This window comes from Etheostoma spectabile, chromosome 5 (genome assembly GCF_008692095.1).
Source record: "Etheostoma spectabile isolate EspeVRDwgs_2016 chromosome 5, UIUC_Espe_1.0, whole genome shotgun sequence".
NCBI lineage: Eukaryota > Metazoa > Chordata > Actinopteri > Perciformes > Percidae > Etheostoma > Etheostoma spectabile.
In genome coordinates, this window is record NC_045737.1 from 26,468,153 (window position 1) to 26,482,045 (window position 13,893).

The 13,893-nt window shown below is 40.5% G+C and overlaps 1 protein-coding gene across 2 annotated transcripts in view; it reads left to right on the forward strand.

Annotated features, from left to right (window-relative positions):
• arb2a (ARB2 cotranscriptional regulator A) overlaps positions 1–13,893 on the forward strand; it is a 222,730-nt gene that overhangs the window by 124,795 nt on the left and 84,042 nt on the right. For both annotated transcript variants that reach the window (XM_032516685.1, XM_032516686.1), the window contains exon 10: positions 3,615–3,699. In XM_032516685.1, the coding sequence (XP_032372576.1) occupies positions 3,615–3,699 (85 nt within the window). The remainder of the gene's footprint in view (positions 1–3,614; positions 3,700–13,893) is intronic.

The following is a 13,893-nucleotide window of genomic DNA, read 5'->3' on the forward strand; positions in this document are numbered from 1 at the left end:
TTTTGGCCGCAATGAGCAAAGGTACGTTTGGAGAAGAAAGGGCACAGAATTTAATAACAAGAACCTCTGTCCAACTGTTAAGCATGGGGTGGATCAGTCATGCTTTGGGGTTATATTGCAGCCAGTGGCACAGGGAACATTTCATGAGTAGAAGGAAAAATGAATTCAATAAAATTTCAGCAAATTTTGGACGCTAACTTGATGCCATCACAAAATCAACGGTGGATTACATCAAAATTTTTGTTTTCTGTTATTTTGAAAGTGTAAATGATGGAAATAGAATCTAACTTTTTGTGACATATGATACGACAGTCTAATCTGTCATTTGATACCTTTGGAGACTTTTTCTATCTTTTCTTGGCTTCTTTATGCACATTAATAAAACATTTTCAACTTTCAAGCCCCACTGTATGTATATGCATGAGACTACATTGTATATGCAAGTGCTTTATACTGGTGTATATGTATGTACAAGTAAAGTATTTCAATTTGGCCTAGTCAGCGTCTCATAGCCATGTATGTATTCCTGTGACACTTACTGTGTAGTGGATACGGACACCTATGAGAGACCTATTTGTCCCTGTTAAGGCTCAATTAGATCACCCTGCAATCAACTAAGTGCAGTGTTTTGTGTCCATTACTCTCTGACTGTGTGCGTGCATATGTGTTTATGTGAAAGAAGCAGGCTGGCTTACACTCTGACTTGCACAAGCCAGCAGGTGATGGATCACACCGCACACACACACACACACACACACACACACAAAGAAAGCTCAAAAGCATCACTCATAGGTAGAAGGATAGAGATGATGCCTGCTTGTCATTTACACCCTCAGAGCATACTTTTAGCTTAATGGTTAGTTTTAGCACTAAGCTTTAGTCTCTAACTCACCACTTTGAAAGATCTTCTAGAGGATCTTTCCGCATAATGTTGGTGATGCGATTTAGGTGAAACAAAATGCACTCTGCTTCCTTGAGGTGTGTGTGCACAGGTACATCTATATGTGCATATCCAGCACAAATCCAAACACGCATGTACACACATGCACAGAGCAGCAGAGGTGGGGGGGAGAGTCAAATCTGTTTACATGTTTGTTTCTTTGTCTGCCTTTAGTTCAATGGCACCATTGATCGGTGGACGAGCTGCTTGAAGTGATGATGCTATGCGTTAGAGGCAGCCGATGTGATGTGCCATCCTTTTGTCACGTCGCCCTTCTCTAATCCCAGCCAGCAGGCCTTGCCTTTATGTGACTGCTGTTATGCCTGCGGTCTCCCACAGCACTGGGACTGTGTGTGTGTGTGTGTGTGTGTGTGTGTGTGTGTGTGTGTGTGCACTTATGTAAGAGTTTGTGTGCACATATGTGTTGTTGCCTTGATAAATCCATTCAAACCCTGGTCTCCCTGCCTCCATTGGTGGCAAAGATGGAGGTAAAGGGGGAGGGTCCTTTGAAAGACTCCCCTCCTTCCCCTCTCTCAACCCGTCTTCAGCCAACTGCTCCACATCCCAGCTGACATCTTCCTCCAGACAGACTACATGTATTAAAGGAGATACAATGAGACACTTGATGTAGCAGTCAAGGAGCCGCGCTGCTTCTGTGGCGCTCTACAACGCTCTGCCCTCAAGCCCAGACTCAGAGGAGAGCACATCTAGGGCAAAGCAGAGGATCTAAAAATACACAATATGCCACTGTTTACCGAGATGACTTGTCATCTTCTACCAACACTAACCCCCCATCCTCCTTCCCTTTATTCCCTGTCATCTCTATGACGATCTTTTCTCAACCCTCTTTGGCTCCCCTTATGCTATAGCCCTGAAGAGTGAATGGGCATTTTTACTATTTAAGATGCAGATTCCGTTTTTGCCTCAGTTGATTTTTATTTGCTTTGATTGGACAGAAATGGATTATACATATGTCAAACTTTTTTTGTTTACTTGTTGATATTTGCGAAGGATTTGCATACATGTGTCAGATGTTTCATCATGATCATCTCTCGCAATGAGTTTCTATATTTTTAAAATGTCAGGCAGGCAGTAACAGAAAAGGAACCTCTGAAAAAAATAAAGACATTAAGCAACAGCCATGAGGGGCATAATTAGGCATCAAGTATATTCAGTGTCCCAGTGTACCTTTAGATATTTATACAGAAAAACATCAACATATCTGGGAGTAGTGTGTGTTTGTGTGGAGGGGGTTAACTTGAGGGATGACAGCTGAGTCGAAGTGTGATGTGACCCTGTTTTTTTTTTTTTTGCATGTATGTAGTGTGCGTGTATGTGTTTTTTGGAGGGTTTAAAGTGGGTGAGGGTTCATAGGTTTGTCTATCCAGTCTCTCCCCTTTCAGGACCTTGGGAGTCAGGGTTGCTCAGGGCAAAAATGTGAGTGCGTTCGTGTTAGTGTTTGTGTGTGTGTGTGTGTGTGTTTGAGTCTGAAAGGTTCACAACGCTACACATCTTCGTGGGAGACCCCCGTAATGCAATCACTGTCCCACACACACAAGCGCACATGCACACACAAGCATGTGCAACACTGTAATGGCTGTCAGGGGGCCGGAGTGAAAGTAAACAAGGGCAGATAAGCAGTGATTCAGAAGGACGCCAGCTGCACATTCTAATCTCTTTACATTTTCTCTTTCTTCTATTGAACTTTTATCTTATCTGCAGAACGTCTTCTCCGAGCATTCCTTCTCAGCCTCCCTCTTTCCCCCTCTACCTTTTTCCCTTGTTTTTGCACAAACCTTGCAAGCCACAGCATTCCAATCCACATTTTGCACACAAAAAGGAAAAACACACTTTGATATGTTGTCATCTGCCACAGAATGAAAACTCAACTCAAACTCAAAGCATGGGAGTAGTAAGTTGCTTTGAATTGTGGCATTGATGGGTTAGGGTTAGTTCATTAATTGTGCAAACCCTAATGTGTTTAAAACAACCTAGTAGGTAGAAAGAGGGAGCACCACACGGACAGGAAGATGAAGACAGCAAAAAAATGGATAAAGAGGTCTCCTCCTCTTTCTGACAGTAGAGTTGTCAACCACAGGGGGTTTGAGAGGACTAGGGGTGTTTGCAGGGGGTTATGGGTCAGCAAGCTGGGCAGACACCCTCCCCCAGGGCAACCACTGATCCAGCATGGTAGAAGGCCTCATCTCTCTACCACAAACAAACGCCAAGCTGTCTGAGCAACATGTCACAGAGCTTTTAATTGCTTGTTCCTGTCTCTCTCTTTCTTTCTCTCCCCGCACCTCGCTCAACCACACACGCACACACCTCTTACTTCTGATCTGATTATCGTCTCTCACCTTTCCCCTTTTTCTTTGTCTCCCTTGCCTCCCTATTTTTGATCACTTTCTTTCTCCATGTTTTTTTTTTCTTTCTTTTTTTAAATAACTTAAAAGAAATACATTTGAAGCATGAAGCATTTCTGTGTGTGTGTTTGTGTATTGGTCTCACTGTTAGTGAGATTATAGTGGAGGATGCTGTTTGCCACCTATTAAGTTATCAAGCCCTCCTCATGCCATAAGTAGTCTATTACAGTCTTTGTAGAAGCATCATATGATGAAAAATCTGTCCTCAGAGTTTTGAATTGTCAATCTCTGGTTTTCTCCTCTCCCCGCAGCACTGTTGTAACTGGGTATCGAGTCCAGAGCCCCTGGACACACCACTGGATCCTATGCTGCCAGACTGCCCACAAGTCTCTGCAGGTATCAAACAAACTCTGTATAAACACACTCCAACCGTTAAAACATTATTACTCAATATGTGGCTTTCTGTTATCAAATAAAATGATTGTATAAGGAATTACGCTTGATTAATTTCAAAAGACAATTGAACAGTAGAGTCCTAGCACACAAATTGCAGGTCCAAATGTAACAGAGCTTCACATGTAGGCAATAGGCACTATGTCAATGTTAGCTAGGCTAAGTTTTTTTCTTTAGTTTTTTTGACAGTCAAAGGTGTTAAAATATAATCAGAGTTGCATTGTAAGTAAAAACGGTAGCTGCAGTTGGAATTACTTAAAAACTGAGACATTACTACTACCAGTGATGTAGTAATAATTAAAATAGTGGGTTAAGGTTTTTCACAATCATAGATATACTGCAAAATCAATAAAATGTTCATAAACCATTAGAACAGGTCTATTATATGTAGCCTAAAAAATGCAAGTAATTTCTTTTCTGGAAGAAAAGAAAATGGACAAATAGGTGGTTTTATTAAACACAATATCCCTGGTCCCAGCTGAGAGTCCAGTGGATACAATATATCAACTTGTCATAAAGGATGTGACAGTGCAGGTAAGTTTAAATATTTTAGAGCAACTTTTTAGCTGCATACTGTGTACTTTTTTGAGTTCATCAATGGCTTTTAGCAGATTATAATCAGACAGTGTAGCATGGTATGTATGCTGATATTTTTTTTTGTGTGTGTGTAAGTGTGGGGGGAGAGGGGATGGGGGTGCTGTTGGGTAGATTGGAGGTCTTAGTATGACTGATTGAGAAGGATAATTGTCAGAGAAACTGAAGCAGTGGCAGATTATCTTGAAACACAAATACACGTAGAAACAGAGGCTGTCTCACACACAGTACAGGAATGTGCTGTTTATTTACTTTCTATTTTCATCTTCTTTGTCACGTCCTCTTTCTTTTTTCATCATCTACTCTGTCTCCTATATTCATTAATCCTCTCCTGTGGTGTTTGGCTTCCTGTCCCTGTGCCCTCTCTGTGGTTAACTGGCCTTGATGATGTCACGGCCATCATGAGAATGTGTCCTTAATGTAGGATTAGGGATGAAAGCTGTAATCCTCAACATGACCGTTGATAAGAGATGATGATTGCAGTGTTGTTTGAACAGTGACACACATGCAGGCATGTATGCACAGGCGTGCACACACAGAGAGAAACAAAAAGAAAGTCTCAAGAGGAAATAATATATCATAAATATTAAAAACAGCTGTTTCTACCCTATGTTTATGTTTAAGTATAGATTGTTACATGTGTACACACATACAAACACACTCACATCCTTGTCTCATCACTCATTTCCATCATCTGGCGGTCCTGCTTTGTTGGTTCATTCTCTTCAAAGCCCCTCTGTGAATGTATAGGTCATCTTACACATGCTCCACGTGTTAGTGAATACATATTTAACACTGCTATCTCATCTCGGCCACTAAAACACCATGTTCAAAATTAAGGTGTGTGGGTGGGTGGCCTTAACATCTACCAGTGAATCAGCTCCTTGAAATGTCATCTTGTCTTCATTACAAAACCTTTACTGTACTTTATGTTCAAATGTCAGTTTTTTTTAACTTGGTGTTTAACATCTCTTCTCAGTGGCTGCTGTCACTCAAAAGACAGCAACCTTTGAGCCAAGATATTGCGGTGCATTTTTTTTTAAACGTTGGCATGCCTGGCATTGTCCTATCGCAGACCTGTTTGACACAGTGTCCATCTGTATATATGCACTATTGACTTGTGCTCTATTGACTTTTGCTACTTTAACCGAGCTGAATAGATACGAGTCCCTGGCCTGTTAACAGAGCTGCCAACTCTGCTTGTCTCTGGTCTTTTTGTGGCAGCTTCTGATGTCAAAGGTTGTTTTAGTCACCCTTTGTGTCCTTGGCAGCCTGGCAGGTTCACAGGCAGCAGCCATTGTGGTGAGAGTCACAGTAGAGCAACAGAGGTGACGAGGTTGAGAGAAGGTTGAGGGAAGGCTGTCAGGGCATCGTGGCTCAGCACTTCAATAAACACATTAGGCTCCCAATAGTCACCTCTTCTGCTACCAATACTGCTGTTGTCTGTGTTGCTATGGTGTGTGTGTCTGTGCCTGTGTGTGTGTGTGTGTGTGTGTGTGTGTGTGTGTGCATGTGTTAGTGCGTGTGCGCGCGTATGTGTGAGTGTCTCATGTGTATGATCCTTGTCGTCACGCATGCACATATACAGACACGCACATCACAGTGTGAGCCACCCTTCTTGTGTGGAGCCACACTGAGCTAGGCCCGGGGCGACTCTCAATGCTGCTGTGGAGAATGGCATGTGATCAAACACACACACACACTCACACATGTTTTAAGGCTGGAAATGTATTGTATGTGGACTTAAATATGGGCATTGGGACTGGTCAGGCAGCATGATGGCAGAACGGGTTAAAGGACAAGTCCTCCCTTTGTGTCTCTGCGTTTTGCGTCCCTGTGTGGAGCAGTAATGATATGATGATTGTGTTTTCCATACTGGTAGACTCTTGGCAGAAGAAGGTAGGTAGAAGTGGAGGCAGAGCTTGTCTGTTATTCCTAATCATCTGTGAAGCAAAGCCGGTATACCAGCATGGCACTCTGACTGGGCTTAAAGGACCCAGAGAGAGAGGGAGAGTAACGCATAGCAGGGAAGTCCGCTAACGTCTCAATTTCTTGTTTTAATGTGCAATAAAACCTGGACCCATTCCCTCCGCAATTGACTGGCTAGCTTCCCTCCCTTTCATTATTTATTTTTTGTCTTAATCTTTGGTAATTTTACTCCATTCTTTTGTCCGTTTTGCAAAAAGGAATTTGTTCCCCCTAGAAGGTCATTGGTCTGGCGTGTGGCAGTGGCCTGGCACACTAGCAGAATTTTATCAGTAAGGAGCATGCCGAACACAGGCTAAATATGCAGATAAAGTGGAACCAATCTACTGCGGAAAGCTCCCTTTTTGTGTGTGTGTGTGTGTGTGGGGGGGGGGGGGGGGGGGGGATGTGGTGTGTTGGGGGGGGGGGGGGGAGTGGCGGGTGCGTGGGTGGTGGGAGTTACTACAAGGACAGAGAAATAAGTCTGGGAGGGGTGGGGGTGCTGGTTTAAGTGGCATTGCTGAGGCCTTCCCAAGATGTAATCATTCCAAACCTACACTGCCGTTAGATGCCCAGAGAAGGATAAACACAGGTTGGGAGAGAATGAGTGTGACGAGAAAAAGATGGATGAAAAGACAGGAGAACCCTTAAACTTATTTGTCTTGTAAGGGCTCCTCTGTTTTTGTTGCCTAGTTTATTGACTTTTTCTGGAAAGATGGTTGTTTGATCAGTAAAGACGCTATTTCAAAGGTGGGAAAACCCCCTTTGCTAATACCACACACATACATTAGCGCAGATACACACATATACACACAACTTCCTCTTGGGTGATTACTCATTGTCCAAGCTGATTATTAATTACAAAGGGAGAGCTCTCTGAAGGTAAACACTGATTAATGGCTAACAAAAGTAAGTTAATGTCTTACCTGTACTTTAATTACCAACTCTGCTCTGTTACAAGCATCCCAACACAAGGCTGTAATTAACCCTAATGGACTGCAGAAAGAGACTCACTTTCATTTGCTTTCACATCATAAATACGCTACTGTATGTTATTTTTCACTTTTCTTGCTTTCCTACTAGGTTTTCCATAATTAAAAGTGAGGGTTTTGTTGAAAGGATTTCTAGATTTCTGTATCTTGAATGAAAATAGCGGGGAGTTGGCTGGAAAACTGATGCAATATTGTTATAGAAATGAGAAATAATTCCTGTGCAATGACACGGGAGGTCACTCTGCCTTTCTTCTTTACCTAAGGCTCATACTTCTGTGGCTCAGTGTTATTAATGTACCAAGATACCACAGAGACACAAAAGATTTCCTGAGAATAAAAGCTAATACAGAGCACACACATACACACACACATTGTCATGCTCTTATTGCATATCTGCTCTGTCCTGTTGAAGGTTTGACTTGACTGTAACCCTCACTTCCCTGATCCACGCACTGCTGACTGTGAAACACTTCTAGATGTCTGTACCTCTTAACCACGCACACGCACACGCACACGCACACGCACACACACACACACACACACACACACAAAAACACTAGCTGATTGATGTTTGTGTTAGTTAACACTTTAAGAGGAAACTCAGGCCCAGTCAAATTAACCTCACCCCCTCCAACCACTGTTTTTTCAGCTTGGTAAGGTGGAAGTCCCCTGCCTCAATGGAAGATCACATGAAAATGCGTTTGTGTCTGTGTTTTCACATATGTGTTTCAGTGTTTTCTTAGCCTGACCAGCACACGTTGCGCTAGTGTTGCAGGAAATAGACAAGTAAACTCTGGTGAACCGGACCTTAACCTCTGACCTGGATTCACTGAGGTTGCATCGGGCTATTGTCTGGGTCACATTTGTGACAGACCATATCCTAATGATGTGGAAAATGCTGAGACCAAAGACTCCTGATGTCTGGGATTGGTGTGTATGTAAGGAACTAGTGATAATGTGCTGATTTGTGAGATGGAGTAACAATTTGGTTTGATTTGTGATTATACTTTGACATCATAACCTACAACATAATGATAAAAATACCAACTTAGTTGTGCAGTAATTCCAGAGTGCTCTTTGTATTGGTTCCATTTACGTAATATTCCTTTTGATACCCAACCATCAAACAATTACAATCTCTGACAATTTTATTTTATTTTTTAACAGTTCCCTAGTGGTGATTGGCCGATTGCACAAGTTTAACACCTTTAATCCTCTTTTTTTCCTTGTGTGATTTTTGTTTCGGAGACTCTGAAGGCCTTGTTTAGATACCAAAGCTTTATGCCATTATATTTCCTTGGAAACTAAATCTTCATCAGCTTGAAGCAAGAACAAAACAAACTTCCTTGACCTCTGGCTTGATTTTACAATAACCAGCTGGACTTTATTGGAAAACTCAGCTAGCTGTTTTATTTATTTTATTCCATGGATATCCTGATTTGAAGACAACAGAAAAGTGACAGTTTTAGAATTACAAGGATTTACACACTGTTTGAGCTGGAAAACAACTTGCACACTTCAAAATAACAACAGGAAATGTCAAACTGAAGGTTAAGGCAGACATGGAAGAGACCCTTTTTGGCTGTGGTTCATAGTCTGTAAACTCACTTAAGTAAACAAGTTTTGACAGGCTAACAAATGCGTTTAGAATTCAAAAGCCCTGTCGTCTAATGTCTTTGCAGAAAAACAATAAGCTTACCTGTGTTTACACTGTGTTTTTATGTTTGTGGGAATAGTGGGGTAGTGATTGTTAAGAGGTGAGCCAAAAACTTTTTTTAAAACCAAACCAAGCCAAAATCGGGTTTGTGATGTCTGAAGGTTGCTGCCATCGTTTGGCGGTCCACTTGTTGCCACAAGTGTCAAGGTACCAAATCTAGGATCTGGTATATGATGAAGCACCTGTGAAATGGAACAGATTGCAATGTATTTAACTCTCAGCTGCCTTGGCTCAAGTGGTACCATGGGTCATTATCAGTCTGGTCAGTCTGGTGTATAAGACTGATGAAGATGTGTGATTGTGATTCTTTATCCCCATGGATACACATTAAGACACAAGATTTAACACATTAAGACACAAGATTGAGCATAAATGAAGAATGACATTGAAGCTGAAACTTAAGGTGCAAACCCTCTCTTGAAAAGAACATTGCAATACCGTTTATACTTCATTTTGGCCTTAAGTGTGCATAGATTTATGATTAGGTTGTTATATGAAATCAGGCCATGACAGAAATATTGGGTTTTCTCTGCATCTTAGAACATTTTAGTTTTGCTTGTTGTTTTAAGCCTGCCTCAATACCCTGAGGGGATAACAACTAACAAGAAAATAAACCAATGGAACCAGAGCCTGACATGAGCAACTTTTGCAGCAACCATCATCATTAAACATCTGAACCAACCTTGATGGATTAATCCGCTAAGTCTTCACTTTGTGACACGGCCCCCAGTCCATTGTCAGCCTGTTGAATGGTGACAGGGCAATCTGTTCCGTCATGTAGGTTGCCGCCTCTCAGGGACATTTCCTTTGAATCAAAGGGTTGACCACTTTAATTCAATTCTTTGATTCAATTCTTGAGGAATGTCCGCGTTTATTGATCTTTTCCAGCACTTTGCTTTCTGTCGGACATGGATCTTCAACCAGATCAGAATCAAAGATATGCCGATTTAGTCAATAGACAAGTCCTTGCCACAGGTCCAAGACGAGAGTGTTGCCATTTGTTTGTCTTAACTGACAAGGAATAAAGTAGATCAATGCGTCAGGCTAATAATTGTACAAGCTTGTCTAAGTTAAACACTATATAATTCTTCGCCCATGATATGAGGTTCAAGAAATGTTGACTCTTGCATTAGCTTATCTTTACAAGTCATTTGAGTCATGTGAAGATATTGCTTTTGTAGTAAATGATTTTAAAAAAAAGAAGCCATTTAGGTAGCATCAGTAGCAGCCGTAACAATAATAGTAATAGTTTTTGTATGTATTATTATTTTCAGTATTTGTGGTAATATACACAGATTTAACAGTTTTTGACACCAATATATCTAATTTTCAACAGGCATTATTTACACCAAAACAATTGGAATCAACCTCAATAGAGTGGTATGCAGTTCAGCATATTAACTAGCTTCCATGATCCTAAGATTCTATAAAGTGAAAGAGAGAGAGCAAAAAGATGAGTCTAATGGTGAGTGTGAAAAACCCTATAGGCTTTTACAGAAAAAATGTCACATCTTTTTCTTTTTCTTTTTTGATTTAATTTGGTTTCTAAACCCTTTTCTTTACATTTTAAGTAAACTAACTATTGGCTAAGCAACAATTATGCTTTTTCTTGTTTTTTTGTAATTGCTTTTTAACTTTAAGTGTTGTTTAGTGTAAATTGCAATTAAATTGTCATACAGATGTTCTTTTAAATACTGTTATTAACATACACAATAAAGGTTTGTTAGCATTAGTGCTATTGGCTTGGAGGTATATTTACTACTGGGCGTACGGTGGGGCTCGAAACTTTGGGCACCAAGGTAAAAATTTGTATTAATGTGCATAAAGAAGCCAAGAAAAGATGGAAAAAATTCCAAAAGCCATCAAATGACAGATTAAACATTTGTATAATATGTCACAAAAAGTTAGATTTTATTTTCATCACACTTTCAAAATAACAGAAAACAAAAAAATGTCGTCTGAAAAGGTTTGGGCACCCTGCAGAGTTAATACCTTGTACTGCCCCCTTTGGCAAGTATCACAGCTTGGAAACGCTTCTTGTAGCCAGCCAAGAGTCTTCCAATTCTTGTTTGAGGTATCTTCGCCCATTCTTCCTTACAAAAGTCTTCCAGATCTTAGAGATTTCTGACCTGTCTGTCACGCACTGCTCTTTTAAAGGTCTATCCATAGATTTTCTATTATGTTGAGGTCAGGAGATTGTGAAGGCTATGGCAAAACCTTCAGTTTACGCCTCTTGATGTTATCCACCGTGGATTTTGAGGTGTGTTTAGGATCATTATCCATTTGTAGAAGCCATCCTCTCTTTAACTTCAGCTTTGTCGCAGATGGCGTCAAGTTAGCGTCCAAAACTTCCTGAAATTTTATTGAATCCCTTTTTCTCTCTATTTGTGAAATGTTCCCTGTGCCACTGGCTGCAATACAACCCCAAAGCATGATTGATTCACCCCCTTGCTTAACAGTTGGACAGAGGTTCTTTCATTCAATTCTGTGCCCTTTCTTCTCCAAACGTACCTTTGCTCATTGCGGCCAAAAAGTTCTATTTTAACCTCATCGGTCCACAGAACTTGTTTCCACAATGCTTCAGGCTTGCCTATATGTTCATTTGCAAACTTCAAACGCTGATTTTTGTGGTGAGGACGTAGAAGAGGTTTTTGTCTGATGACTCTTCCATGAACAGCATGTTTGCACAAGTATCTCTTCATAGTGGAATGGTGTCTCCAGTGTCTGCCAGGTCTTTCTGGATGGATCGTGCAGTCAAACGTGGGTTTTGACTTACTTTTCTTGCAGTCCTGCGAGCTGTTCTGTCTGATATTTGTCTTGGTCTTCCAGATCTTGCTTTAACTTCCACTGTTCCTGATGACTGCCATATCTTAATTACATTCCGAACAGAGAATATTGGCATCTGAAAACCCTTTGCAATCTTCTTATAGCCTTCTCCTTCTTTGTTAGTGTCAACTATTTTCAGTTTCAGTTTTCTAGACAACTGCTTAGAAGAACCCATGGTGCTGATTGTTGGGGCAAGGTCAGATGAGTCTGGGCATTTAAAACCTTAAGATTGACATCACCTGGTTTTTCCAGACAATGATTGAGAACAATCCATGACACTGTCAGGTCTCAGCTTTCCAAAGGGGGCGGTGCATGCTATAAACTCTGCAGGGTGCCCAGACTTTTGCAGACAACATTTTTTTGTTTCCTGTTATTTTTAAAGTGTAAATGATGGAAATAAAATCTAACTTTTTGTGACATATTATACAAATGTCTAATCTGTCATTTGATGCCTTTTGGAGATTTCTCCATCTTTTCTTGGCTTCTTTATGCACATTAATACAAATTTTTACCTGGGGTAGCCAAACTTTCGAGCCCCACTGTGTATATATTCTATAAATATGTTTATTTGATGAATGCATACAGTGGCTTGCATAAGTTTACACACCCGTCTTAATGCCTTCATTACATTTTTTTGGGAAAATCCAACCTTTTAAGGACACCAATTTTCTTTGTCAATGAAAAATGTATTGTAACTAAATATATATTTATATTATATAGATAATATATATAGATATATATATATCTATATATATACACACTCTATAATTTACAAGGACACAACAGTTCTAGTAGTTCCCTCTAGAGCAATGTTTCCCAAACTTAGGGTCGGGACCCAAAATGGTTCGCAGACCCGTTTTATTGGGTCGCCAATTGGAATGTAAAATGCATATCAATCTTATGAATGAGCGTTCTTTTTTGCTACACTGGTCTGTTCAGCTCAGATGCTGTGGGGGGGGGGGGGGGTTCTCTCTCTCTCTCCTTCTCTTATCCTAGGAGGGATAAGAAATAGTTGAGAGGGGGGAACACAGAAAGCAAATAGACCTTTTCTGTTTTTGGTTACTTTTATAATGGAATAAATATACTTCATATACATTTAAATTCATGTTTTCTGTCTTTTGTCCAATTTAAAATGTAGATGTTACCATGATTCATGGTGTATTTTTGGGTCCCGGGGAGCACCAAATTTCTCTTTTGGGTCTTGAGCTGAAAAAGTTTGGGAACCACTGCTCTAGAGCAAGCAACAAGTGCAACAATGGCAGGAAAAACTCCCATTTGGAAGAAACCTCGAACAGACCTAGGCTCTTGGTAGGCGGTGTCTGACGACCGGTTGGGTTGAAATAAGACTGGCAATAACAGTCACATAAAAGATATGGAACAGTGATAATAGTAGGCATGGTAAACTTTCCGTAAGACATCTCTCAATGCTAATCAAACCAGCTATTTAGCTAACTTAACCACCATGCCATTCTCATGTATGGTGAAGGGTATGTGATGATATGGGGTTATTTTAATTCCAAGGCCAAGGGAACTTTATCAGGATGCATAGTATCCTGGATCCATGAAATACTGGCCTTTAAAATAAAAATGTGCCTGCCTTTATGGAGTTAACATAAGGATGTGTATACTTATGCCCCCTGTATTTTAAGGAAGAACATTTATTTATTTACAGTACATATTCATTCACAAAGAAATTTTGTGTCCTTAAAAAGGTTAGATTTTCCTTCTTTTTTTAAATTAAAGCATTAGATCAATTTCCAACAGATTTTTTTTATCCTCTTTTACTTAACTTTAGCATGGGTGTATAAACTTATGCAAGCCACTGTATATCAAGGATGATTATAATCACATCTCACAAGCAGAGCACTATTGCTTTACAGTTTAGACTGTTGTGATTATCTAACTAGAAGCGTGTCTGAAGAGCCCGTCTGTGGTCTTCAGTTCACCCCTGCGCTAGGTAAACCCTATCCAGGAGGCATTTTATCCTCTCCGCCTTTCTCCTACTCTACCCCATCATCAAAAGAAAAAGGAAGAGACAAAAAA